At 45.1% G+C, this 27,314-nt stretch overlaps 1 protein-coding gene across 3 annotated transcripts; it reads left to right on the forward strand.

Moving 5' to 3' along the window:
* Positions 1–115: 115 nt before the first annotated feature.
* ZNF212 (zinc finger protein 212) lies at positions 116–20,958 on the forward strand. 3 transcript variants are annotated; one of them, XM_012768193.3, is made up of 5 exons: positions 116–7,988; positions 16,268–16,657; positions 16,784–16,910; positions 17,950–18,039; positions 18,807–20,958. In XM_012768193.3, the coding sequence occupies exons 1-5, from the start codon at positions 7,965–7,967 to the stop codon at positions 19,664–19,666; spliced, it is 1,491 nt and encodes a 496-aa protein (XP_012623647.2). In that variant the 5' UTR covers positions 116–7,964; the 3' UTR covers positions 19,667–20,958. The 3 variants fall into 3 exon arrangements, with proteins under 3 accessions (XP_012623647.2, XP_075862809.1, XP_012623648.2); XM_076006694.1 differs by having other exon boundaries at positions 18,810–20,958; XM_012768194.3 differs by lacking the exon at positions 116–7,988 and adding an exon at positions 8,029–13,505.
* Positions 20,959–27,314: the final 6,356 nt, after the last annotated feature.

Genomic DNA, 27,314 nt, shown 5'->3' on the forward strand with positions numbered 1-27,314 from the left:
GGTTCTCCAGCTTGGCTTCCTACAGTAAAGCCTCAATGAACTGGAATCCAGTTAACTGGGATTTTTTTTTTTCTTCATTCTGCTTTTTGAGGGAGGCGAATCTTAAGAAAACAATTGAGATGAAAAATTAAACACAAGCAAGGTTTAGTAGAGCTTGGTAGAGCAGAAAGAGACCCTCCAGTTCAGTGATTGGTTGGGAGAGGACATTATGCTATTTCTCAAAAGCATAAACAAAATATTTTCATAATCCAAATCATGGAAAATAAGATCAAATTTCGATTTGGCTGTTGGGAGTTTGAGGAAGGGGAGAAATCACTGAAACGTGTTTGAAACATCTGAGCAGAGAGCTCAGTCTGATCCCTTGATTTTACCCTCAAGGTGCTGATTCCCAGAGAGGTTTAGTAACTGAGCTAGTGGTGGCCAAGACTGAGTCTCTGGTTTCCTGGGTCCTAGGTTGTGGACCCCACTGCACCATGAGTCACCCCAACTCCCAGCACAGGTCCTGGGAGAGTGCCATAGCAAGCTCTACCCCTGGAGCCGATCAGAGATGGTGGCACTCAGGACGTTGGCCGCTGCGTTTTGTTCACTGAATTACCTCTGTAGTGTTCAGCACACGCGTAGTCAGGGTGGGTGCTGTCGGGGTGCAAGAGAGCAGAGTTGGGAGACAGACGCACACAGAGGAAACTGGCAACCCAAGGCAGCAGTTTGCTTGACAATGGAGTTGCTATAAGGAGTAGGAGTCCATGATACCATAAGTATTAGATGAACTTCCATGGAAAAGTCAGGGCTTGAAGGTTGAGTTGGAGGGGGCAGAGGGAAAGGACAGAGGGGGCCATGTGGGGTGAGGGTGAAACAAGGCAGGGAGACTGGTGTGGCCAGAGTCGGGGGTGGGAAGTGAAGACATGGTAGATGGTGTAGCTGGATGGTGAGGCACAGCCAGGCCATGGGGGTTCTCGAACACCCAGACTATCCCATAGACAGGCTGCCAGTTAGCCCGGGGTCCACCGTGCTGCAGCCTCTTCAGATCCCTGTAGAAGCAGAGTGCATAGCTCCGAACGGAGAGGATGAAATGGAAGTCTTGGGAAAGCAGGTTTAAGCCAGACGCCATTGGAAATGAGAGAAACCACAGGCAAACAACATTATTTTATGATCAAGGATTCAGGCACCGTAACTGGCTCTCTGAGATCTGACCCCTGGGTACTGGGTACAGGCAAGGAGCAGGGGCAAACATCAAGAACTTCACCAGAGGCCCAAGGTTAACCAACCTGTGCCTATAATTTTTTTTTTTTTTTTTTTTGAGACAGAGTCTCACTTTGTTGTCCAGGCTAGAGTGAGTGCCGTGGCGTCAGCCTAGCTCACAGCAACCTCAAACTCCTGGGCTCAAGCAATCCTCCTGCCTCAGCCTCCCGAGTAGCTGGGACTACAGGCATGCGCCACCATGCCCGGCTAATTTTCTATATATATATCAGTTGGCCAATTAATTTCTTTCTATTTATAGTAGAGACGGGGTCTCGCTCTTGCTCAGGCTGGTTTCGAACTCCTGATCTTGAGCAATCCGCCCGCCTCGGCCTCCCAAGAGCTAGGATTACAGGCGTGAGCCACAGCGCCCGGCCTGTGCCTATAATTTTACAGTATTGGTTCATCCAATTGTTATTGTTATAAAAACATGCAATGGAGCATCCTATCGGCCCAGGGCCTGGTCTTTATTAGACTGTGGGACAGTTTGGAGGGGGCACGGCTGTCATTGCATCCTGCACTGACTCCTAGGGTGCCATGAGGGCAGGGCAGCTCTAAACCAGTAGTGCTGGAGAGGAGGGGTCCTGGGTGTGTGTCAGAATCATATCCCCCCGCCCCGCCAGCCCTGGCAGGATGCCTGTCCCAAAGGTTGAGAACCTCTGTTCAAACCTCTTTAGATATATTTCAATCCGGATCACCCACCCCTCAGCTTAATATTTCTATAGGTTTACCGTCTCCTGTTGTAATAGACTGCCTTTGGTTTTTCCCCTGTTCAGGATTCAAGGGAGAGCCTGTATCCAGTGTTAGAAGCGTGAGGTGTAAGCCAGTGTTGCCGGTCTGGGTGTCCCCACACCTTTTGTTCCTATGGGGTGGGTATCCTTTAACCGTGGAGTGGCTGGAGACCCCATCCTACAGTAGAGCCCGAAGCAGCAGCCGCCGCCACTGCCCACATCTCCAGGATGTGGGACTGAGGAGAGCTTCATTTTCCTTTGTCAGCTCCTCCTCCACTGCCCTGCTGTCTGGATTCTCAGATGCACTCACTGCATCTCCCTTCACGGAGCTGGGCTCCTCTCGGCCCTGCCTTGAGCCTGACGGTGGCGCTCAGTGTGTTTTCTTTGTCTGATTTCCCCACAAGACGCTTCTGTGTAATATACTTTTATACTTCCCAGGTTATAGAAAGGGGCTTATCTCAGCCTAGGACAGCAAAAGACCTGAAATTAGACCTGACCTGTCAGTCATCTCTGTTCTTTTTTTTTTGAGACAGAGTCTCGCTTTGTTGCCCAGGCTAGAGCGAGTGCCGTGGCGTCAGCCTGGCTCACAGCAACCTCAAACTCCTGGGCTCAAGGGATCCTCCTGCCTCAGCCTCCCGAGTAGCTGGGACTACAGGCACGCGCCACCCTGCCTGGCTAATTTTTTCTATATATATTAGTTGGCCAATTAATTTCTTTCTATTTATAGTAGACACGGGGTCTTCGCTCTTGCTCAGGCTGGTTTCAAACTCCTGACCTCGAGCAATCTGCCCGCCTAGGCCTCCCAGAGTGTTAGGATTACAGGCATGAGCCACCATGCCCGGCCACTGTTCTTAAAAGACCTTTAACTAGCCAGGTGCAGTGGCTTAAGCCTGTAATCCCAACACTTCAGGAAGGTGAGGTATGGGTATGTGGATTCCTTGAGGCCAGGAGTTCAAGACCAACCTGGGTAACATCAGGAAACCCCACCCCCTTCCCCACACCCTGCGCATCTCTACAAAAAAAAAAAATGAGCTGAGCATGTTGTGGGGTGTTTGTAGTCTCTGCTACTCAGGAGGATCTGCTGAGCCCAAGAGTTTGAGGGTTGCCATGATTGAGCCATTGCACTCCAGCCTGGGTGACAGAGGGAGATCATGTCTCTTAAAAAAAAAAAAAAAATTTTTTTTAATTAAAAAAAATCCTTCAACCATTTCACCATAGGAATTTCTTAGAATTTGCCATCGTCCTGGCTGGATCTCTGCCTCTCTAAAGAGTAGCTCTCTTGCCCCATTCTATACCCAGAGAAATTCCCCAATCCCCACTTCTTAATGAGAGCAACTTCCTTTTACCTCTGCTCATCTTCCACTCTCCAGACCGTGCCCTCCGGCCTCTTTTTTCCCACAACTAAAATGGCCTGTAAAACTCTGGTTGAACAAAACACTGTTCTCGCCCTAGGAGTAATTCTGTACCAGTTTTTAATCAATCAATTAATGAATGAAGTTTTGAATATGTTTTACATTAATACATTCAAAATTCGAAATGTGTAAAAGGATAGACACTAAAAAAATCTCCTTGTCACCTAGTCACCCAGTTCCCTGATGTGGAAGCATGCAAGCTATCAGGGCTCATATGTATTCATACTTCTGTGGATATACAAACACACATACATATGTATTCTAATCCTCCTGTTTTTGCAGAAAGGTACAATACTGTATACTTTGTTCTTCACTCTGCTTTCTTGCTATTTTAAGGGAAAAAAGCAAGAGCTCATTCTCATCAGTACATAACTTCTCTTTTGCAGCTGCACGGTTTTCCTTGAATGGATGGTCCTTGTTTATTTTACCAGTTCCCTGTTGAGTACCTTCAGTGCTTTAAGGAGCATTTCTTTCTCTGCACTGCACGTAGATGCAGTGGCTGCACAGATGTTTAGCCTTTCGGCGGATGCCATCTCTAGTCTATGGCCTACTGCCCGCGCTGGCGCCCTGTGCTCCGCCAGGCCTGACCACTTCCCCTCGTTTATTCCCACCTTGGCTCTCAAGCGGAACTGGGCCTGGTCTCTCAGGCCCCAGCTTTGCTTCCACCTTGTCCCTGTCCCCTCACTCCAGGTCACGTCCTCTAATGATTCCACACAGAGCCTTCAGAAGTATCTTCAAATCCAAGGAACTGTGGGGCTGAGAAAGATGCAAAGACGGGACAGGAGGCACTGCTTACGTTCTGGGACCTTCCATTTGGTTTGGCTGTACTGAGAGCTGTCCATACTTTTATTAGTCAATGTGCTTCTGGTTGCAACCCACAGAAGCTGACTGGCCAACCAAGGAGAAAGAGGAACTTTCTGGAAGGAACCTGGAATTATTCACAGACTCAAAAGAACAGTTGAAGAACCACTCCTGAACAGGGACAAAAATGTGTCTGTCACCTCTGCTCCTTTCTCTGTGTTGAGATCACTCTTACCATTCCTTCAAACCACCTTACTAAAAAAAAAAAAAAAAAAAAAATGGAGGACAAGACTGTTCCTGACTCATATAGTTTCACTAGGGAGAAAATTAGCCTTTTCCCTCAGTACAATTAAAACAATTCCAGGTCCCACTCAGGTCACATGCCCACCCTGGCTTCATCACTGTGGCCAGGAGGCTAGGGTGTTGTGATTGGGCTGGCTTGAGTCAGGAGCTCCCCCCTCAAATGTCACCGAGACCAGGCTGGAGCTGCCGCATAGGAAGATGGCAGCACACATTTCAATTATATGGCTAGAGCCCAGGGACGAGCATTTCCTGAAGGGAGGGAGGTGCTATGCCCAGAGAAAGGGATGATGAAGTTCATGGGTGTCCACTATAGACACGTATACAGCAGGGGAAGCACCTTGGGCCAAGGTGTGGTCATCCTAGGATTCTCATTGACCTGGAAGACGAGGACGGAGGGCATCTTCTTTAGCTGGTTATTAATGTGAGGGAAAGAACACACAAGGCATGGTCCCTGCCATCTAGGCACTTGCAGGGTAGTTAGGGCAACAGAACAGAAAGAATCTCAACTGGGCAAAATAAAGCCATTGTTTATAAACTTCCTTGAGTAAAAAATGTTTAGGCATGCATATATGTACATGTATGTGACAATATGTATGCTATAAATCATACACACAATAGAAAGTTTAAAGGATAATTTAAATATTTTAAAACCATCATTTTAACAATGTATATCATTTGGGATTCTAAGAAGAGTGGGGTTTTTTCTTTTTTTTTTAAGACAGAGTCTTGCTCTGTCACCCTGGCTAGAGTGCAGTGGCATCATTGTAGCTCACTACAACCTCCAAGTATTGAGCTCAAGTCCAAGCTTGCCAAGTAGCTTGGACTATAGGCACGTACCACCACACCTGGCTAATTTTTTCTAGTTTTAGGAGATGGTGGTCTCCCTCTTGCTCAGGCTGGTCTCAAACTCTTGACCTCAAGCAATCCTCCCGCCTCAGCCTTCCAGAGTGCTAGGATTACATGCATGAGCTACCACACTCGGCCCAAATACTTTTTTCTTTCATTAAAAATGAGAGTGTGGGTGAGATGATTTGTAATGTCATTCTCAGCTTTACATGTTGCATTCCACAGATGTAGAGATGATAGGGTAAAGTAATAAGAGCATCCCTTTTCTTGACTTTTCTAATACCACTGCTGCCAATGGGAATAATTGTGAACCTCATTTAAAGTTTTTTAAAAGGCATGTGTCAAGATTTGAGAGTCAGTAGGAAAGGACAAATGGGTAGCTTTTAAGAGACACAACAAAGTGACATCTATTTTTGTGACTTCATTGCAATACAAGGCTTGGACCTTGCAAAAGCAAAAGCAAAGCAAAAACAAGAAATTGCCTGTTTGTGAGTGCGTGCTGTATGCTGTATGGCGACATAAGCACTTCTTTTAGTTGCATCAACCACCCTAGTATGAGGTGTTCAAACTCACAATGGGAAGGCAAGGACACTGAGGCAGAATGAGCATAAGCCACAGACCTCTCAGTAAGTGAAGGAGCTGGGACTCAGAGAATAATAATGACTACGAGCACTCCTTGAGCTCCTACTCTGTGACAGATACTGTTCTAAGTACTTGAATTGAATTGACTCGTTTAACCCACACAAGAACTGAGCGAAGTACTATTGTTATTCATCAATAATAATGAGGCAGCTGAGGTACTACGAAGTTAAAGACTTGCCCAAGGCCCACATCTAGTAAGTGGCAGTTCTGGGCTAGGGGCCCAGCTGCTCTCACTCCTCAGCCCCACCGTGCAAATCACTGTGCTACACCATCTCTGCCAGCCCAGGAGACTGCAAGCCAGTGCCTGGTGCTGCCTCCCTTATAGGATGGAAATTTGATCTAAATCCTTTTCTAGACATCCAGGCTCAGAGTCAGGGATGCTGAATCATGCTGACTCTCAAGAGACTGATATATAAACCAGAGTATCAGTTTAATAATTCCAGGGGTGGACTGGTATTTGCATCAGTCTGGTCCGCATTTTGTCTCCCAGCAGCTACGTGGGAACCTGCACCACCAGAGGTTGCTTGGTGAGCACAGACACAGAATAGAGGGAGTGAGCTCTATCACTGAACTGTTTAATGACCTCAGAACCCTATGTCCTGGTATGTTTGTCCCCACGGTTGTGCTACATTTTTTCTTCTGTTCCTGAGAGCAAGTGTTTATTGGCCTGAGACAGTGGGTCAGACCCTGGGCAGTGTCTCCATGGCTGACTAGTTTCTTCAGACTGGCCCATTCTTTCTTTAGATTTATGTATGATTCAGTCAAGCTCCTGTTGATCTTGTTGCCCTGGAAATCATGGCTTCTCTTTGAGATGACTTTTCCTAGCCTTACTCTCTGATTCACCATTCAATCATTCAGAAATATTTATGAGCACTTAATGTGTACAATAAGTGGAGGCTACAGTAGAAAGACATTTTAGTGGAAGAGATACAGATAATTAACATGTAAACTAATGAAAAAATTAGATTATTTGAGATAGCGATCCATGCTGTGAAAAATTCCCAGCAGGGTAATGAAATTGAGTGTTAGGATGCAAGGGGGTGTTGAGCTGTAGACAGAGTGGAAAGGGAATGAGTCTCTGAGGAAGTAGAATCTGAACTGAACCTGTGTGCAAAGGAAGAGCCAGTCACATGAAAATAATTTTCTTTTCACCTGAAGAGTTCAGTTCTCAGAGGAAGCACTTCATGCCTATCATATGAAGTGGAAGTTCACTGCCTTTCTCTAGAGACACAGCGTGGCATAAATCAGGTGAGCATGGTTGTAGTAGTGTTGCTGGTATTGAGTATTAAGTGCATGGTGATGAAATGGCAATGTGGCCATGCTTTCCAAACTAAAACTCCAAACACCTAGTCCAGCATGAAGCATGAAGACTGGAACCATTTGAAATCAGAGCTATCTTGGATTTTCCAAGGCATGTGATCACCATAATTAATAGGCTACAGCGGGTTTGCCAGGGCACCTGACCCCACACTGTTGATGTGGAAACTGTGTTTCTAGATTCTGAAAAGGCAAATAAATAACAGGTGAACTTTTGGAATAAAACCACTTGTCACTTGGGTGGGTCTTTTTTCCCAACTAGTTTACATGTTCTTCCCTCAGAAAAAAAAATGTGAGTTTTATACATTTTTTAATCCCTCAAGACATTTAGCGGAGTGATGGGCACCCAGAAGACACAACGTAGGCCGACGGATTTGCCTTAATTCCGAGTCGGCACTTGGCTTTGAGGGATATAGAGCCCTCTTGCTACCCCATTCTGGCGTGGAGCGCCAAGCTGCTGCTCACCCTCCTGCCGCACGGGGGCGCAAGGGGAATCCGCGCGGTGAGACGAGCAGCTGGAGCCAATCTTGGGCCCGGGAGGGCTCTGCTCCCAGAATGCACCTTGTATCAACACGGCGGCTGTGGCGGCTTCCAGGAGGGTCCCGGGCGCCTAGCGGACTGGCACAGAGCCCGAGGGCCATCAGGCGGGGCCGGGTGTGGAGGGGCGGCTGCAGCCATGGCGGAGTCGGCGCCTGCTCGGGTAAGGCGCACCCTCGCGCAGCCTCGAGGGCGCGTTCGGGACGGCGGAGCCCCTGGGCGGGGCGGGCCTTCGCGGTCGGGGCTCAGTCGGGGCTCGGTTTCCAGGGGCTCCGGCTGGCGCGGGTGAACACCGACCTTCTTCCTCGCGACCCTGATGCTTTGCCCTCTTCCTCTCCGGTTCCTTCCGCGCCGGAGTCGGAGCCTCGGTGCTGCGCGCCTTTGCCTAGAAACTTCTCCAAGGCTTGTTTTATGTTCTTGGGTGTGTGACCCTGCCCACACCATTTTATCTCTTGTGCCGAAAGAGAACCCGTTTCCAGGTTGGAACGGTGGGCAGGTTGGAAACCCTGGGTCTCCATCCCTACCGGTGAGCTCACCCGGTGCCCCCAAGACTCACTGCCTCTCCGCGACTAGCTCATTCTTGGTCTGACGTGTCGTGTGTTCTTCTGCCACGCTCTCTTGCTACAGATTTCTGTACTGAGGTTGCAGCCACAGGTCGAAGTCAGGCCGGGTTTCTTCTCCTTGGGAACAGGTGTAGTTACCCACAGTGTAGTTACTGGATTTTGCTTGTGGAGCTGTCCAAGCTCTTTCTTTTTCCGCTTCCCTCTCCCCCAACCATCCCCATTGGGGAATATCAAGATATGGAGCTTGGTGTGAGGAACATCGTGAGTATGGAGTCAAGAAACTGGAGGTCAGCCATAACTCACCTCTTAGCTGTCTGGTTGGTTGATTTTAGGCAACTTTGTTTACCTCTCTGGGCTTCTGCTACTATAACTGTAAATTAAGAGTGTTGGAATAGTTGCTAGATGAACTCTAAGATTCTCTCCAGCTCTGACATTCTCACACTATTTCAAAGTAGTGGTTAACTTAATAATACAGAAGGATTTGCTATGGAAAGGGCAGATGGAATTGAATTGAATTTTTTTTTTTTTTTGGAAAGAGTCTCACTCTGTTGCCCTGGCTAGAGTGCTGTGGCATCAGCCTAGCTCACAGCAACCTCAAACTCCTGGGCTCAAGCAATCCTACTTCGTCAGCCCCCTAAGTTGCAGGGACTACAAGCATGCACCACCATGCCTGGCTAATTTCTTCTATATATATATTTTTAGTTGTCCACCTAATTTCTTTCTATTTCTTTTTTTTTTTTTTAGTAGAAACAGTCTCGCTCTTGCTCAGGCTGGTCTCGAACTCCTGAGCTCTAACGATCCACCTGCCTCGGCCTCCCAGAGTGCTAGGATTACAGGTGTGAGCCACCACACCTGGCCCTGAATTAATTTTTAATGAATAATTTCTTGGTCCAGAAACACTTTGAGAATCATGTGAAGTCTTTGTGAGAATGGAGATCTAAGGAGATTCTGTGGTGAAAACTGTACCGTGAGCAGCATATGCTATATTAATATTTGTTTTTTGTAGGAAGTAGGTAAGAACTAAGAAAGGAAAGACTGGAAGACTTAGGGAACAAGTGTTTGCTTTCAAGGAAGTTAGCAGTTGAATTGGGAAGACAAGATACAAATGTTTACAATACTTACCTCATCTGTTCCCTGTAAGCTAAGCTGATCCAGTCAAAGACCAGGATTTTCATCAAGACCAAATTAGTATCTGAGTGGGGCAAGAGGACCCTGCCAGAGTGCTTCTTCCCTAGCAGTCATTTCACAGTTACCTACATGTCTTCCACAGACCTTGTTAGAAGCCTCAAAGGTCCACCAAAGTCCCAAACTATTCTTTAAATAACTTTTGGATTTTTCATTGTAGGACTATTTAAATTGTTCTTCAGCATATTTTTATTCTCAGATATCTCTTCAGGATTCTGTGACTCTCATTTGACAGTATGGCCAAGTTACCAAGATACCCTTGGGGAAAACAACTACAAATGCTGGGGAAAACTCCCACATAAACATATTTGAAATGTGTGCTAGTAAATAATACTTGGAGCCCAAAATCTAAGTGAAGGAGAGAACTCTAAAGAGATAATCAGAGTTCTGAAGCCAACTATGAGGAAACATGCTGAACATTCATCTTTGGTGTGACTCCAAGGAACCTAGAAAATAGAAGACAAAACTCATAGCCTAAGGTAGAGTATATCAGAAGCTCCCTACCTCAGTCCTATAAAGCTGTGACTCCAAAGGGCAACATTCTGTGTAAGGATGAACTAAAAGTAAGTTCTTACCCCCAGGTGATTGCAAAAAACATTGCGTCAAGCCTTGATACTGAGAGATGAGTATGAGGTGTTCCTTGAGAATTTATGGTGACCCTCACATGAGTTTTTATCCTGAATTCGTACTACCTGGATGGTCCAAGAAACCTCAGGCCAAGAGTTTAGCTTATAAAGTAGAGCCCCCAACTGGCAATTTGAAATAAATGCAAATCTTTTTCTGAAGGAATCTGCATGTAAATCAGACTGCAACTAATTCTCATAGATAAAGTTCCAGGAAATATGAGTTCACAATAAAAAATTACCAAACAAGGAAAAACCACCAAGAGAAGTCAGTAAAAATAATGGAGAACAAAATTAGACTTCTCAAAGATGTCATATATTGGAGTTATTAGACATAGAATATGAATTAACTGTGTTTAATATATTTAAAGATAAAAGGAAGGATGGAAACTATGAGTAAAGGCCAAGAGACTATAAACATGACCAAACGAGAGAGAGAGAGAGAGAGAAAGAGAGAATGAACATGAGAAGGTAAGAGATATAGAAGATGAATGGGAAAGTCTAACATTCATTTAATTGGAATTCCAGAAGGAACACACAGACTCATACAAATACCAATACATAGAAACTCAGTGGATTCCAATCAGGATAAACAAAAAGAACTCTCTACTTAAGCACATAGTAGTGAAAGCACAGAATACAAGGAAGAGAGAATTTTTAAAAGCAACCAGAGAACAAAGTCAGATTACCTTCCAGTGAACTACAGTAAGACTAATGGGGACCAGCTTCTCAACAGCAACAATGGAAGCCAGGCAACAATTAAATGATATTGTCGACAGGCTGAAAGAAAATAACTGCAATCCTGGAGTGTTATACTCAGCAAAAATATCCTTCAAAAACAAGGATACAATAAAGACATTTTCAAACAAAACTGACAGTTTACTAACAATACACTCTTTTTTTTTTTATTTTTTATTTTTTTTTTCTTTTTTCCCTTTTATAAGGAAGTTTGAAATACACTCTTATTAAAGGAAATTCTAGGCTGGGCACAGTGGCTCATGCCGGTCATCCCAAGTGCTTCGGAAGGCCAAGGCAGGAGGATTGCTTGAGGCTAGGAGTTCGAGTCCAGCCTGGGCAACATACCAACATCCTGTCTCTACAAGAAATAAATTAGCTGGGTGTCAGTGGCTTGTACCTGTAGTCCTAGCTATTTGGGAGACTGAGGCAGGAGGATTGCTTAAGCCTAGGAGTTCTAGGTTATAGTGAGCTATAATCATGCCACTGTAATCCAGCCTGGGTGACAGAGTGAGACTCTGTCTCTATTAAAAAAAAAAAAAAAAAGGCCGGGCGCGGTGGCTCACGCCTGTAATCCTAGCACTCTGGGAGGCCGAGGTGGGCGGATTGCTGGAGATCAGGAGTTCAAAACCAGCCTGAGCAAGAGCAAGACCCCATCTCTACTATAAATAGAAAGAAATTAATTGGCCAACTAATATATATAGAAAAAATTAGCCGGGCATGGTGGCGCATGCCTGTAGTCCCTGCTACTCGGGAGGCTGAGGCAGGAGGATCGCCTGAGCCCAGGAGATTGAGGTTGCTGTGAGCTAGGCTGATGCCATGGCACTCACTCTAGCCTGGGCAACAAAGTGAGACTCTGTCTCAAAAAAAAAACCCCACAAAACTCTAAAGGATGCATTTTAGGTAAAAGGAAAATTATCCCAAATAGAAAGTCCGAAAATGTAAGAAAGTGTGATGATCCTTGAAAATGGGTAAATCTAAGCAAATGTTGACTGAATAAAACAGTTACAATTTCTTGTGGGATTAAAAACAGAGAATTCAAATATGTGATGGTATTGATGTAAATAGAAGAAATGATTAGAGTTCAAGTGTTAAAATGTCTTTGTAAGTGTGCTTTCCATAATTTCTAGGATAATTGCTAAAAAACTAGAAATTGTGTAACTACAAATTGGAAAGGGAAATAACAGAATAAGAAAAAATGATCTAAAAGAGGGCAAGAAGGAAGATGAGAAGAAGGGCACAAAAAAGGTAAAAATAATATCAATAATTACAATAAATATAAATGAACTAAATGGTCTAGTTAAAAGGCAAAGATTGTCAGGATAGGGAAAAATCCACCTATATGGTTTATGAAAGATACAAGCAAAAGATAAGGCTATCAAACAGTTGAATATAAAGGAATATATAAAGGAAAAAATATACCAAATAAATACTAAAAGAAAATTGGCTTAAATATATTAATATTACTAGACCTAGAAGGATACTACTTTTATAATGGTAAAAGACTCAATTGACCATCTTGATATGCCATTTCTAAACCTGTATGCACTTAATTACATAGTCTCAAAATATATAAAGCAAAAAGTGGTGGAACAAGAAAAATTCATCATAATAGAAGATGTTAACAGAACTTTAGTATTTTATCAAGCAGAAAAGAATCAGTAAGGGTATACTGCATTCAGTAGAACTTTCCAAGATGATGGAAATGTTCTGCTCTACACTGTTTAATACAGTAGCCACTAATCCAGTGTGGCTTTTGAGCACTTGAAATGTAGCTAGTATGACCAAGAAATGATTTTTTTTTTTGAGACAGGGTCTTGCTGTGTTGCTCGGGCTAGAGTACAGTGGTTTCGTCATAGCTCACTGCAACCTCCGACTTATGGGTTTGAACGATCCTCTTGCCTCAGCTTCCCATATAGCTGGGACTACAGGCGCATGCCTTGATGCCCAGCTAATTTTTTCTATTTTTGTAGAGATGAGGTCTTGCTATGTTCCTCAGGCTGGTCTCGAACTCCTGACCTCAAGTGATCCTCCTGCCTCGCCTCCTGGAGTGGTAGGATTACAGGCATGTAACCACACCCGGCCAAGGATCTTAATTTTAAATTTTAATTCATTTAAATGTAACCAGGCATGTGTAACTAGCAGCTAGTATATTGGGCAGCACAGGTATAGAACATACAATTAACTTTTTACCCATGTATCTGTCAGCATATAATACCAATGTATAGGGATACAATGAAGACAAAGGAGAGAAGGCAAAAACAATGAAACTTATTAGGAATAAAACTGTGTTCACTCATGTGTATGTTGGTTGCCGCTGCCATGTGGAGGAACCTTAGGTTGTTGAGTAGAACACCTCCATGCACCCTCTTTGTGTGTCTTGAGATTCCTGAAGTGATTCTAGTACTTGCCTGCCTATGATTTGCCCTGCTTGACACATTGGAGCGGAGACAAACTGTCCATGCTATGTCCTCTTTTAATTGCAGATTCATGAGCAAAGCATAATAGATGTTGTTGTCTTAAGCCACTGAGTTTTGGGATGATTTGTTGTACAACAGTCAACGATCAGAGCAGGTACCTAATGGAATATGTTAAAATATTGAAAGACATTGAAATGGAGTGGCATACTATGTGCATGGATTGGAACATTTTATCCTAAAGATGTTACTTATTTTCAGTTTTTCTGTGGATTCATTGCAGTTCCAAGCAAAATCTCTGAAGATATTTTTGTGAAACTCTTCAAGTTTGTAGAATATCAGTGGGCCAAAAATCGTCAAGATATTCTTAGCCTGTTGTGGTAGCTCATGCCTGTAATCTTGGCACTCTGGAAGGCTGAGGCAGGTGGATCGCTTGAGCTTAGGAGTTCAAGACCAGCCTAAGCAAGAGCGAGACCCTGTCTCTACTACAAATAGAAAAAATTAACCAGGCATGATGGCATATATCTGTAGTCCTAGCTACTCGGGAGGCTGAGGTAGGAGGATCACTTCAGCCCAGGAGTTTGAGGTTGCTGTGACCTAGGCTGATGCCACAGCACTCTAGCCCAGGTGATATTCTTGCAAAATGAGGTGGGACTTGCCTTACCAGATGTCAATAATTATCATAAAAATAGGATAATTAAGACTATAATATTGGTAAAGTCATATGAAAATTGACCTGTAGAACAGAATAAAGATGCCAGAAACAGACTGATATGTATGAAAACTTGATTTGTGACAGAGAATAACATTACAGATTAGTGGTTAAATGATGGATTTTTCATAAGATAGTATTAGATCTATTGATGATTTCCCATATGGAAATTGAGCCTTGCCCTATACATGAATATCAGTTTTAGTTGAGGCAAATAGTCAAATATAAAAGGGAAACCTACAAAGTGTTTAGGAGATGGTATTGTGTAATATAAGGGTTTGGTTTTTACACTCAACACAAAAGTTCAAACCATAAAAGAATTAACATTGGTAAAACAAAACCACATTGAAGTTAAGAACTTTTTATCAAAAGATACTAAAGAGTTAAAAAAGGAACAAATAAGAAGATATTTGCAATACATAAAACTGATAAAGATTAGTTTCCAAAATTTGTGGAGAAATTCTATGAGACAGTAAGGAAAAATTAGATGACTCAAAAGATAAATGGATGAATTACTTGAGCAGGTAGTTCACCGAGGGGGAAATCTGAATGGCCAATGAACAGAAAGATGGAATATTTGTCATTATCTACTTAAGTTCAGGGTATATATATATCCTTTGACCCAAGAATTCCCTACCTAGGACTGTACCCAAGGGAGACTCTTGTTTGTGTGTGTACTAGGAACCATGTACAATCCTGTTCATTATAGCAGTGTTGGTGATGACAAAAATGTGGAAACATCAATAGTGGAATGAAAAAATAAATTGTGGTAAAGTCATACAATGAATATTATGCAGCAGTGAAAAAGAATTATAGCCACGTGTGACAATAGAATATTCCTAGAAGTTGTAGAGCAATGATTCCATTTATATAAAGTCCTAAAACATGCAAAACTAAAGAACATATTGTTTTAGAAACAAACATAAAAACCTGAAGAAAGGTAATTAATAGTGAGAAACCAAATTCAGAATAGTAGTTCAGAGAGTCACACAATGGACATCAAAGGTATTATTTATGTGTGTATGTGTATATATGTATATATATATTTTAAGCTGGTGGTTACATGAATATTTGTCACTACTTTATACATTTTATGTATTATATAAGTATTCCTTTTTAAACTATTCAATATTAAAAAATAATAGTGTCTCAGGGTTGGAAATGACCCTAAATATCATGTAGTCTAACTTAAGTATTATTAATAATGTTTGTCTTGCAGATTAGAAAGTAGATTATAGTTAGATATAGCAGATTGAGTTTGATTACTCAAGAAGATTATAGTTTCCTTAACAACAGGGAAGTATTTTGTACTTCATGGTGATGGGATTTTCAGACCATAAAGATACACCTATTGTTTAAGACATGATCTGACAATATGATATTCAAAGGGAGGCCTCTGCCAGAAAATCCAGAAATTTGGTCAGTATGAGTGTACTTTTTGTGTTCTAATCACCTTCAGGAATACTCTTAAATATTGGATTTAAGGAAAAAAAATTGTGAAAGAATACATGTTTATTGAAAAGTTGAACAAGCGATAGTTTTTAATGAAAGACTAAACTCTCCTTCACATTTCCCTGAGGGTAACCCATGTTTACATTTGTTTGGTGAATATCTTTCCAAACCTTTCTTTATGCTGAAATAAACATATACCCATATTTTTTCTCTTCTTTAGGAAAATGGGACCATAATAAATGTATTTCTCTAAAAGTTGGATTTTTTTTTTTTGAGACAGAGTCTCCCTTTGTTGCCCAGGCTAGAGTGAGTGCCGTGGCGTCAGCCTAGCTCACAGCAACCTCAAACTCCTGGGCTTAAGCAATCCTGCTGCCTCAGCCTCCCGAGTAGCTGGGACTACAGGCACGTGCCACCATGCCTGGCTAATTTTTTTATATATATTAGTTGGCCAATTAATTTCTTTCTATTTATAGTAGAGACGGGGGTCTCGCTCATGCTCAGGCTGGTTTCGAACTCCTGACCTCGAGCAATCTGCCCGCCTCGGCCTCCCAGAGAGCTAGGATTACAGGCCACTGCGCCTGGCCTATTTTGGGGGTTTTTTCTTTCCACTTCCTATCTTGTTAAATATTCTGTCCCTATTTGTTTTTAAACTTTGTTTATGGTATCTTCTGGACTTGGACAGATGTGTCCAAGCATCACTTCTTGATGTTTGGAAATGATATTGTCTGACTGACCCTGTATCTTTGATCCTTCAGCACAGGAGAAAACGACGTCCCACATCTTTAACCTCTTCCATGCTGCCTTCACAAGCCACAGAGAAAAGCTCATATTTTCAGACCACTGAGATCTCACTCTGGACGGTGGTGGCCGCCATTCAGGCCGTGGAGAAGAAGATGGAGTCTCAGGCTGCCCGACTGCAGACTTTGGAGGGGCGCACTGGGACAGCCGAGAAGAAGCTGGCCGACTGCGAGAAGACGGCCATGGAGTTCGGGAACCAGCTGGAGGGCAAGTGGGCCGTGCTGGGGACCCTGCTGCAGGAGTACGGGCTGCTGCAGAGGCGGCTGGAGAACGTGGAGAACCTGCTGCGCAACAGGAACTTCTGGGTCCTGCGGCTGCCCCCGGGCAGCAAGGGGGAGGCCCCCAAGGTAGTCCCACTGAGGATTTAGGCCAGAAGGAGAGCCCAGCCCTTTGATATCTAAGATTCTGAATGCCTGGCTTTTCCTTCATGGCTGTGAGTAGAGGTGCTCATTGTGTGCCATTTGTGATTTCAGGTGTCCAGGTCACTGGAGAACGACGGTGTCTGTTTCTCCGAGCAGGAGTGGGAGAATCTGGAGGACTGGCAGAAGGAGCTCTACAGAAACGTGATGGAGAGCAACTATGAGACGCTGGTCTCTCTGAGTGAGCAGTGGTTTTATCCCTAGAATTCTCTCCCAGAAATCCTACAATTTCTGGCCAGTAGCCTGTGACTCAGACTACACCTGTGACTCTAGTTGGTTTTGGATCCTCTGTTGGCCTGTGCTGGGTTGAGAAATGGAAGTCTCCAGGCCCTCCCATTTATAGGGACTTTTGGAAAGGTCTCAGTGTTGTGCCCCTTATATTTCTTCTCTGTGGTCACATAGTTCTTGATAATGTTTTCTAAGAGATAAGATGTCATTCCATACATTCTAGTGTGATATGACTAGAGTGCCTCACCAACAAGTAAGCCTACAGTACCTGGGATGAGGCAGGAAGCACAGGCTAGCCAGAAGCTTTTTCTGGCATTTGGCTGGAATTACAGCCAGTCATTGTGGTCTTAATGTTTATTTCATGTTGATTAGAAGTGCTGATCAATAGATAGAAATTTTTGTGTGTAAAATGTTACCTATTATGTAATAAATGCATTTTGTTTGGTAGAAAAAATCTTTTAAAATCTAGGTCCACGGAGGAGTGTCAAGAAGGCCATCGTGCCTGGAGCAGAGTAACTGGGGAAGGAAGTAGGAGATGGGCCAGCAAGGTGACCATGTGACCTCAGCTGGGTCAGGGGCTCTCCTCATAGCTGTTTCCTTCTCTGTCACACTGCCTACCTTACCTTGCGGTGCCTTAGCAAGGGCAAAACTGGATCCCCTGAAAGGAAGCCTTGGCAAGACTTAAGCCATGTCCCGTGAGGAAGCAGTGGTGGTGCTGGGGAGAGCAGCAGTGGCTCCGTAGCCCGACTGCCTCGGCCACAGGGGCTCCAGGGGAGGGCATCGGAGCAGCAGCTAGCCACATTGAGCATTAGCATTGGCCAGAATTTTTTAATTGTCCTACACTGCTAGGGGAAAGTGTCAAGAACAGTAGCCTTTGAATCTTTTTGAAGTTTTAGTTTCTACTCCTGGCTATTGGTCATTTTGTTCATCGGCAGCTGCCCAGTGTGGAGTGAGCTCTCTCCTGGGCTTACGCTGTGCTGTTTCCAACCCAGAGGTCCTTGGCCAGCCAGAGGGAGAAGCAGAGTTGAGTACAGAGATGCTGGGCGACCTAGAGGAGGAAGGCCCTGTTGGTGCCCACCCAGGTGAGTGGATCCAGAATATTCAATCTCCCTCCTGCAGCTCTCTGCAGCCTGCATTGAGCTTTCCTACTGTTGAACTGCCAGACACTAACTGTCGGCACCCTCATGTGGCCTTTGCTTGTTCTAGACTCTTTTGTGACTCATTAGTTCCCATGAGTCACATGAGTTATGTGTCTCTTAGCTCCCACTCTGTGGGGTCCTTAAGGCTATTGACCATATCACTCTTCCTCGTGTCCTGCAGAATAGAGTATGTGATAGGCTGTAGTCAGAACCTGCTGGAGGTTGAGAGTGGACAGGTCAGAACTTCAGGAGGGAAGGGAATGCAGGAAAAGCATTTGTTAGCAGGTCATTTGGGGAGACTGCAGGAAGAACAGAGCTGGGGACATGAATTTTTAGCTGTAGGTTTCATTTATTTCTCTTTAATCATTCAAATTTGCTATTTAAACACTCTCAATGAGTATAATTGTTACAATATATTTTGTCATTTTCACGGGGATTGAATATAAATTTGTAGACAAGCTTGGGGAGCTATCATTTATAATATTGTTCTATAAGAGTAATATTCAGATTTCTAGTCAACATGCTTTTACATGAATATAGGGTTAGTTTTTCACAAATCTTGGAATCTAGTCAGTCTCATTCTCCTACAGATTGTCCTAATTCACTTGTTCCTGAGGTGGTTCTGAAATTCACAGATGTTTGTTTGGCTCAGAAGAAACTGAAGGTGCTAGACTGTGATCTTTTTTTGTTGGTTTTCTTCCTCTTTGCAGCAGATGGGGTTGTGATCAAACAGGACCTACAGTACAAGCCAGAAGGCTCTTCACATCTTCCTGGAGAGTTCTCAGTCATGACTGAAGAGCAGGCTTTCCTGACGCCAGAGCACACTGAGCTCTGGGATGGTCAGGGCAGTTCTGTCCTCGTGGAAACAGGTCCTGGGGGTTCTAACCTAGAGGAGCCCATTGAGGGCAGTAGAGACCTTAGCAGTGGCAGAATTATGGACCTCCCAAAGCAGAAATCTCATAGGCAGACACAGCTGAGTCAGGAACATGGGCAGGGCCTGAAGCTGAAAAGGGACACTTCCGGCCCCTATGAGTGTTCTGAATGTGAGATCAGCTTCCGCTATAAGCAACAGCTGGCCACACATCTGCGGAGCCACTCAGGGTGGGAGTCTTTTACACCCGAAGAGCCAGAGGAGAGCCTTAGGCCCAGGCCACAGCTTAAGCCCCAGGCCAAGAGGGCCAAGCTGCACCAGTGTGACGTGTGCCTGCGGAGCTTCAGCTGCAAGGGGAGCCTGGTGACCCACCAGCGCTGCCACCGGCAGGAGGGGCCCGGTGACGGCCAACACATGCAGGAGAGGTTCTCGCCCAACAGCCTGGTTGCTTTGCCAGGCCACATCCCTTGGAGGAAGAGCCGGAGTTCCCTCATCTGTGGTTACTGTGGCAAGAGCTTCAGCCACCCGTCGGACCTGGTGCGGCACCAGCGCATCCACACGGGCGAGCGGCCCTACAGCTGCACTGAGTGTGAGAAGAGCTTTGTCCAGAAGCAGCACCTCCTGCAGCACCAGAAGATCCACCAGCGGGAGCGGGGCGGGCTGGCCCTGGAGCCTGGAAGGCCCAATGGCCTGCTTTAAGAGTGCCAGCCCCTCGCCCGTCTGGGGGGCGGAGGGGGGTGGCATTCGTCCCCCCGAAGAGACACTGTGCAGAGTCAGGGACTGACTTCTTCCTGAGGGAAGTTGCTTCTGATTTGCCTTGCCTTGACCAGGTACCTAGCCAAGCCCAAAGGCTGTCCTGAAAATCACGTGGAAGAGGAAGAGTCTGGGACCAGGTCTTTACCCTGCTGCTGAGTTTGCTGTCTCTCATTTGCCCATCTGTGCTGATACTCTTGGGCTGGGGTCGGAGATCTGACCCCGCAGGGTCTGGTGGCTGGTTCCAGGACTCGCCCTAGCATTTCACGTCTTCCTTGAAGGGTTGAGTCAGGCCATGGGAGGTAAGCAGGTGTGTGGAAGAGTTCTGAGAAGCATAACCTTCTATTTCTTCTTTTGTAGTCTCTGTTAATAACAAGTAGAAGAAATAATTTAAATGAACTGCTTATTCTGCTCTGATGAACCTTGTTTTGGAATTAGATTTTATTTGATTTTTAAAGAATAAATCCCAACACTTGTTTTTTAAATTTCAAGAGTTGTAGAAGTTGTTCCTAACATGGGGACTGGGCCTACCCTCTAGGAGGGAATAGTAAGTATATGGGGCTCTTTTAGCCCACCCGCACTTAGGCCAGAGAGCAAGGTTCATACAGGGCTCCCTCTTGTGGGAGTGCTTGGTGCTCTTAAATGGGCTAATTGTGTCAAAAGGACCAAGAGGAAGTGAGTGGCAGGGCAGACCTCATCCTTGCTGAGAATAAGGATTCTGGTAAAGGAGCTGAGTCTGGCTCTGGGAGCTTGGGTGTCTCAGCATACCCCTCTCTTCCTCTTCCCACCCACTTTTTGCTGCGGTGCTGCAGCCTCCTGGAGTAGAAATAATTACAGGGTGTCCCAGAAGTCTCCATACATAGGGAAAATGGAAAATTGTAGCTAAATGTACCTTTATTTAGAAAATGTTCATGACAGAATTTTTCCTTTGTGTGGAGACTTTTGGGACACCCTGTACTTTGTTACTTAAGGTCGTTCAGCTTGTACCAGTGGTTATTTGAGTTTGTTCCTATTACAACAGTCCTTACTTGAGGTTGTTCAGATTACATTTTCCAAATTCATTCTGGGATTGTCTATTCTAGGGATGACAGAAAAAGCATACAGATGCTTCTCTCCCAGCAGTGTTGAATGCCTGCCCCACTGTTGTTTGGGGAGATGGGATCGGGCTCCTGGGTCATGTGAATATCCCCTTGGATGATTTGCAGTTGCCTAGAATAAAACTTGCTACTAGCAGAAAAGGTTCATATTAGATGTGTTTTTTTCTCCATTTGTCAAAAACACTCTCTGGGGCTTAAGGTGGAAGAGAGGTACACCTGGAACAGTGACAGAACTGACAGCACAGCCTAACCTGCACTTTTGCTTAAACCTGGGACAGAAGACAAGAAGAGAGCAATGATGAAAATATTCACAGGTCCTACTCGTGGTGGTGGAGAGCTGGAGACAATGTGGGTGTCAGCTGTTGGAAGGCAGAAAGGGTAGATGAAATATGGTGGTACCTAGGGGAGTAGTAGGCAGCTGCTAGGAACATTGGCTTAGACACACGTGTTGCCATCTGCATCCATCTTAAACATACAATGCTACTATGCATGTGAGAGAGAAAAGGCAAAAAAAAAAAATGAAAAAAAAAAACATATAATGCTGAGTAGAGAAGGTAAGAAATTGAGATCTATAACATAATACCATTTATATAAATTAAAAATGTATCCAGCCGGGTGCGGTGGCTCATACCTATAATCCTAGCACTCTCGGAGGCCGAGGCGGGAGGATTGCTTGAGCTCAGGAGTTCGAGAACAGCTTGAACAAGAGCGAGACCCCGTCTCTACTAAATATAGAAATTAGCCAAACAACTAAAAATAGAAAAAATTAGCCAGGCATAGTGGCACATGCCTGTAGTCCCAGCTACTTGGGAGGCTGAGGCAGGAGGATCGCTTGAGCGCAGGAGTTTGAGGTTGCTGTGAGGTAGGTTGACACCATGACACTCTAGCCCGGGCAAGAGAGTGAGACTCTGTCTCAAAAAAATAAAAATGCATGCACACAAAAGATTTTCAAAGAACACTTAGAAACCAAAAGATAAAGACATTATAATTGCCTGTGTGGAGAATGAGTGGGGTATGGATATAAAAGGAACAGATGAATAGATAAAAGGAAACTTGGGTTCCTGTAAGGTATGGGATTGTCTTGTTACAGAAACTGAACACAGAGGAAAGTAGCTGTGGGGCAGGTGCGGAGAGAGCTGTGTAGCTTCGTTGTGCGTAGGAAAACCTCTGGAGCTTCTTTGCTAAGTTTCTTACACAGTCTTATCTCTAAGGTTTTGCATTATACTGTAGATACTCCCTCTGTCCCATCCTTGATTATTCTTATCTCCTAATTGTTGAGTGTTTTAATATGAACAGCCTTATGCCTTACATTGTAGAGAAAAAAGCCAAGAACAAGATACGGTCCTTATTCTCTAGCAAAATTAAGTTTTCCTTGAGGCAGGGAAGTAATTGTGTCAAGCATTTGGACTACTGCTAACATTTGTTGAGCACTTGTGTGCTAGGCACTGTTTTAACTTCTTTACATAAAAATAAATCCTCATACGATCCTGTGTGGTGAACTGGATTTTGCCTCATTTTACATATGAGATGTGGGTGGAGACCTGAGAAGTGAAGTACCAAGCAGAGGTGGTATGAACCCATCTCGAGTCAGAGCCCACACACTTGGCCATGGGGTGCTGTTGCTTCCTCGATTAAGTACTCTGATGTCACAGTTGGTTTCTAAGTCCCAGAGTGTGGTCCCTGCACCAGAAGCATCATCGGCACCCCCAGGAGCTTGGTAGAAGTGCGGAGTCTGAGGCCCCATCCCAGACCCACTGCATCAGAATCTGCATTTTAACAAGATCTTCAGGTGATTCTCTGCACATGGAGGCACTTCTTGAGTCTTCCAAAACATAGCCTCTTGCCTGCTTCAACTGTCCTTCACTGAGAGCCTGCTCTGCTAGGTGCTGAGTAGAAAACAGGAAATGGGCTGTCTGAAGGACACATATGATCAAGTTAGAGAGTGAAGTCAATACATAGGGAAGAATTAAATGCCAGACATCAGAGACTTACATGTCCTGTCTTTTATCTCATTCCTAGTCCCACACTTAAGGTCCTAGTTGTCACTCACCTGAACTCAGTAACCTAAGTGGTCTCTTCTGCCTAATTACATCCTTTTTTCCTACTAGAGTTATCTTTGAACATAACTGGACACGGGTGTTCATCACAACTTTGCAATGGCTTTCAGCAGCTACCAGCAAACAGCAAACGTTTTAGTGTAAAACTCAAGACTTTGACAACCTAATGCATCCACATTTTTTTCTCCTTTCACTCTCCAAACTATGCTGCTGCCACATGGGGCTTCCCGTCATTTATTGAATACGCTGTGCTTTCTCTCAGCAATGCCCTTCTCTGAACCAAACACTATTTTGCACTGTTCTGGTTTATAATCCCCTTCTGTGAAAGCTTCCCTTATTCATTTTTCAATGGGCAAATGTTCATAGGAACATTGGCTTAGATGCATGTGTATTAGGCATCTATTGGGCGCTGTTTTGAAAACTTGGGACACATCAGTGAACAAAACGAAGATCTTAGTCATAGTTGAGTTTACGTTCTATCAAAATCAGTTTTATTCCACTGCTGCCCCTTTGCACAACCCTTTCCCAGACTAGCACAGTATTCCGTTCTGCCTTAGAGTTTGTTCCCTCATGAATATCTCAGTGGCCTCCATAGGCAAAATTCTATAGAAGGTTAAAAGGGTAATTAGAGATCTTGGACTTACAGGCTGCGTAGGGAATCTACTACAAGATAGAATAGTATATGTCTTCAGATAATTGAGGCTAAAATGCTGTAGGAATTCAGAGAACAATTATTTTAGATGTGGGACACTGGGGAAGGCTTTATGACATGTGTCTTTGAATTGGCCATGTCATAACGATGAGAAGGACATTCTAAATGGAGGTGGTATGACCAACATAGGTGATATTACAGGGTATATACAAACAGCAGTTCATCAAATTTGGCTGGAGAGGGGTTGTGAGGAGGGTAGTGGGTATTATGGTTGGGTCAGGCTAAAAGGAACTTGGATGTCATTCAGTTGGTAATGGGGAACTGAAAAATTTTGAGCAAAAGCGACCTGATTCTAGCTGTAATTTGGGAATACTCATCTAATAAGAATTATATCATGCTTTTTGTTGTGTGTGGGGGGATATGTCAAAAAGTTTTTGAGACCAAACAAAAGCCAGTGAGGACCTGCAGCTGCAATGGGAAGGGAACAGTGGACAAGACCACCAAGGAAGGCTGGGCGCAGTGGCTCATGCCCGTCATCCAAGCACTCTAAGAAGCTGAGGTGGGAGGATAGCTTGAGCTCAGGAGTCTGAGACCCCAACTCAACTAAAAATAGAAAAAATTAGCTGGACATGGTGGTGCATGCCTGTAGTCCTAGCTACTCAGGAGGCTGAGGAAGGAGGATCACTTGAGCCCAGGAGTTTGAGGTTTCTGTGAGCTAGGCTGACGCCACAGCACTCTAGCCTAGGCAACAAAGCAAGACTGTTTAAAAAAAAACACCACCAAGGGAGAGTCTTTGGGAAGGCAGGAACCACATCTTAATCCTACCCTGATGCCACATATCTGAGCACACACAGGTGCTCATCAAACGCTTTATTTTTATTATTTTTTTAGAGACAGGATCTTGCTGTCTCCCTAGGCTGGAGTACAGTGGTGTGATAATAGCTCACTGCAGCCTTGAACTCCTAGGCTCAAGTGATCCTCCTGCCTCAGCCTCCCCAGTACCCCAGTAGTTGGGATTACAGGCACACACTACCATGCCTAGCTAATTAAAAATATATATATATGTTTTTTGTAGAGACAGGGTCTCACTACGTTGTTTAGGCTGGTCTTGAACTCCTGGCCTCAAGCGATCCTCCTGTCTCAGCCTCCTAAAGTGCTGGGATTACAGGCATGAACCACCACATCCAAATGTTTGTTGAATGAAGTATGATGGGTATTCACAGAAAAAGGTAGCTCAGTGTTATTGGAAGTAGGAAAGGCTTCATGGAGGAAGAGAGACCTGATTATACTTGTTGTCTCCCTCTACTAGTGTCTTTATAATTCTGTGTAGGTCCACTCCCTAATCTAAATTACATGCCTGGATTGTAGGGTGAGCTGCCCCTCTGTCTTGGCTGAGGACGTTGTGGTGGGGACGATAGCACTTGAGTGTCCTAACCCAACTTTGAGCAACCCCGGGCGTTACTCTGGTGGCCCTCATTGTCTGATGACCCCACTTTCTGCAGCAGAGCCAGGTGGCTGGCTGTGTCAGTGACCTGCACCCCAGTTACTCCAGGGGCTGGGCCTCCACTTTAGAAACCCAATGCTGTCAGTTCACCCAGAGGTATCCAGGCCCTGGTGATCTGATCCAAAAAGAAGCAAGCTTACAAGAGGCAGTTTAATAAAGAACAATGTAGTTTTAATTTATGTCAAAGCTATAGCTGGCCTGATACCCGGGCTGGTCTGCTCAGGAAACCATGTTATGGTACAAAGCGTTTGGTTTTTTAAAAAGTATGTATTTATAAAATCAGAGCATGGGAATAGGAGGTAGCTGTCGGAGCCTGATAAACAGGGCCATCATTCACAAACTGTGATCACCAGGCCAGCAGAGCCAGCAGCATTGCTTGGGCATTAGATAGAAATGCAAACTCTCATCACTCTTCCCATCTCAGACTTAGAAATGCTGAGGTTTGTGCCCAGCATTCTGTATTTTACCAAGCACCCCAGGTGAACATGCACACTAAAGTTTGAGTACCACTGACTTTGTTCCTAAAAAACAAAGACCAGCTGTCAAAAATTATAGCACTAAACCTGAACAGAGATCATTAAATACATGTCTTCCTCTCCAATCCACTTTACAAACTCTGCATTGGACACTAACCCTTATCTCATATGGTCACAATTTACCAGTATCTTATAATCCTTAATATATTGGACTGATCCCTGATGAGACTGTAGGGATGCTCTTAATGTATTCAGTACACCTTTGTAATTTGTCTCTTAGGTTGGGTTATTTCCGCAAGAATTTCCAAACTGAAGAATGCTAACTATTGAGTTTTTTATTAAAGTAACACACCTTGTCCCAAATTCTAGGCGGTGTTCCTTACTTAGCATGTCTGTTTCTTTATGTTCTAGCTGTTGGCCACACTTTTATTTGGATCAAATATTTGCAGAAATAACGTTCTCCATCTCCCACTCCCCACAAAATGAAAAAAACTAGAAAACAAAAAACCCCAAGCACACAAACAAAAACTGCAGATTAATTTCTAATGGGAAAAAATTGCTGGCTGCTTGGACAAAGAGTACAAGATGAATGGGAAATACAGAAAAGACAGAAAACAAAGTTTACGCTGCCTGCAGCACATTTTATTCAAGATGCTTCAGTAAGTAGAGAAGAAAACGGGCCCTAGATTGGGTGGTTTATTCAAGCTGCCTCAGGCTCTGAACCGGTGATGGACTTGACTGACTCAAGTTGTGATCCCAGCCTGGAGCCGGAGCCAAAGCCACAGGATTCCCTGTTGGTGGCTGAGGGGCATGGCAGGCCTGGGAGTGGGGAGCAGGCCCTGGGGGAAAGGAAGAGACTCAAGATTCTCCAGGAGGGGTGGGAAGGGGAGTCTTTTTTTTTTTTTTTTTCCTGAGACAGAGTCTCACTTTGTGGCCCAGGCTAGAGTGAGTGCCATGGCGTCAGCCTGGCTCACAGCAACCTCAAACTCCTGGGCTCAAGCGATCCTCCTGCCTCAGCCTCCCGAGTAGCTGGGACTACAGGCATGCGCCGCCATGCCCGGCTAATTTTTTTCTATATATATTAGTTGGCCAATTAATTTCTTTCTATTTATAGTAGAGACGGGGTCTCGCTCTTGCTCAGGCTGGTTTCGAACTCCTGACCTCGAGCAATCCGCCCGCCTCGGCCTCCCAGAGTGCTAGGATTACAGGCGCGAGCCACAGCGCCCAGCCGGAAGGGGAGTCTTTTAATAAATAATCTGCACTTTTTCTTTTCCCAAACTAACGAAGTCACTGAGGCGCCAAAGTCCGTTAAGGCGCTAACACAGTAAGTCTCAATCCACCTGAGATCACCGGGCGAGGACTGCCCGCTTCCGCACACGGCTTTCCCCCAGCCTCGAAGTTCCGAGATTTCCCGCGCGCCGGCCCCGGAGCGCCTCCCCGGCCCCCGCGCGGACGCCGGCGCCCCGAGCCCGGCACCCGGGAGAGGGTCAGGCGCCGGCGCCCCGAGCCCGGCACCCGGGAGAGGGTCAGACGCCGGCGCCCCGAGCCCGGCACCCGGGAGAGGGCCAGGCGCCGGCGCCCCGAGCGCGCCCGCCCCGGCGTCGACTCCGCGCCCGGGCGAGGCCCCGCGGGCGTGCGGTCCTACGGCCTGCAGGGGGCGCTGCGCGCGCCCTCGGGCCCGGCCGCCGAGCGCAGCTCTTTTTTAAAGGGCCAGCGGGGCACGTGGCTCCGGACGCTGCTCGCGGCCGCCGGCAGGACCTCCGAGGCTGGGCGGCTCCCGCTCCGCCTCCGCCTCCGCCGTCGCCGCC

Source organism: Microcebus murinus, chromosome 9 (assembly GCF_040939455.1).
Source record: "Microcebus murinus isolate Inina chromosome 9, M.murinus_Inina_mat1.0, whole genome shotgun sequence".
In the NCBI taxonomy this organism is placed as follows: domain Eukaryota; kingdom Metazoa; phylum Chordata; class Mammalia; order Primates; family Cheirogaleidae; genus Microcebus; species Microcebus murinus.

Coding starts and splice junctions, on each gene's coding strand:
- ZNF212 (XM_012768193.3), top strand. CDS start 7,965: ATGGCGGAGTCGGCGCCTGCTCGG. Junction 7,989..16,267: donor CGGAGTCGGCGCCTGCTCGG/GTAAGGCGCACC, acceptor TTGATCCTTCAG/CACAGGAGAAAACGACGTCC. Junction 18,040..18,806: donor CCCTGTTGGTGCCCACCCAG/GTGAGTGGATCC, acceptor TCCTCTTTGCAG/CAGATGGGGTTGTGATCAAA.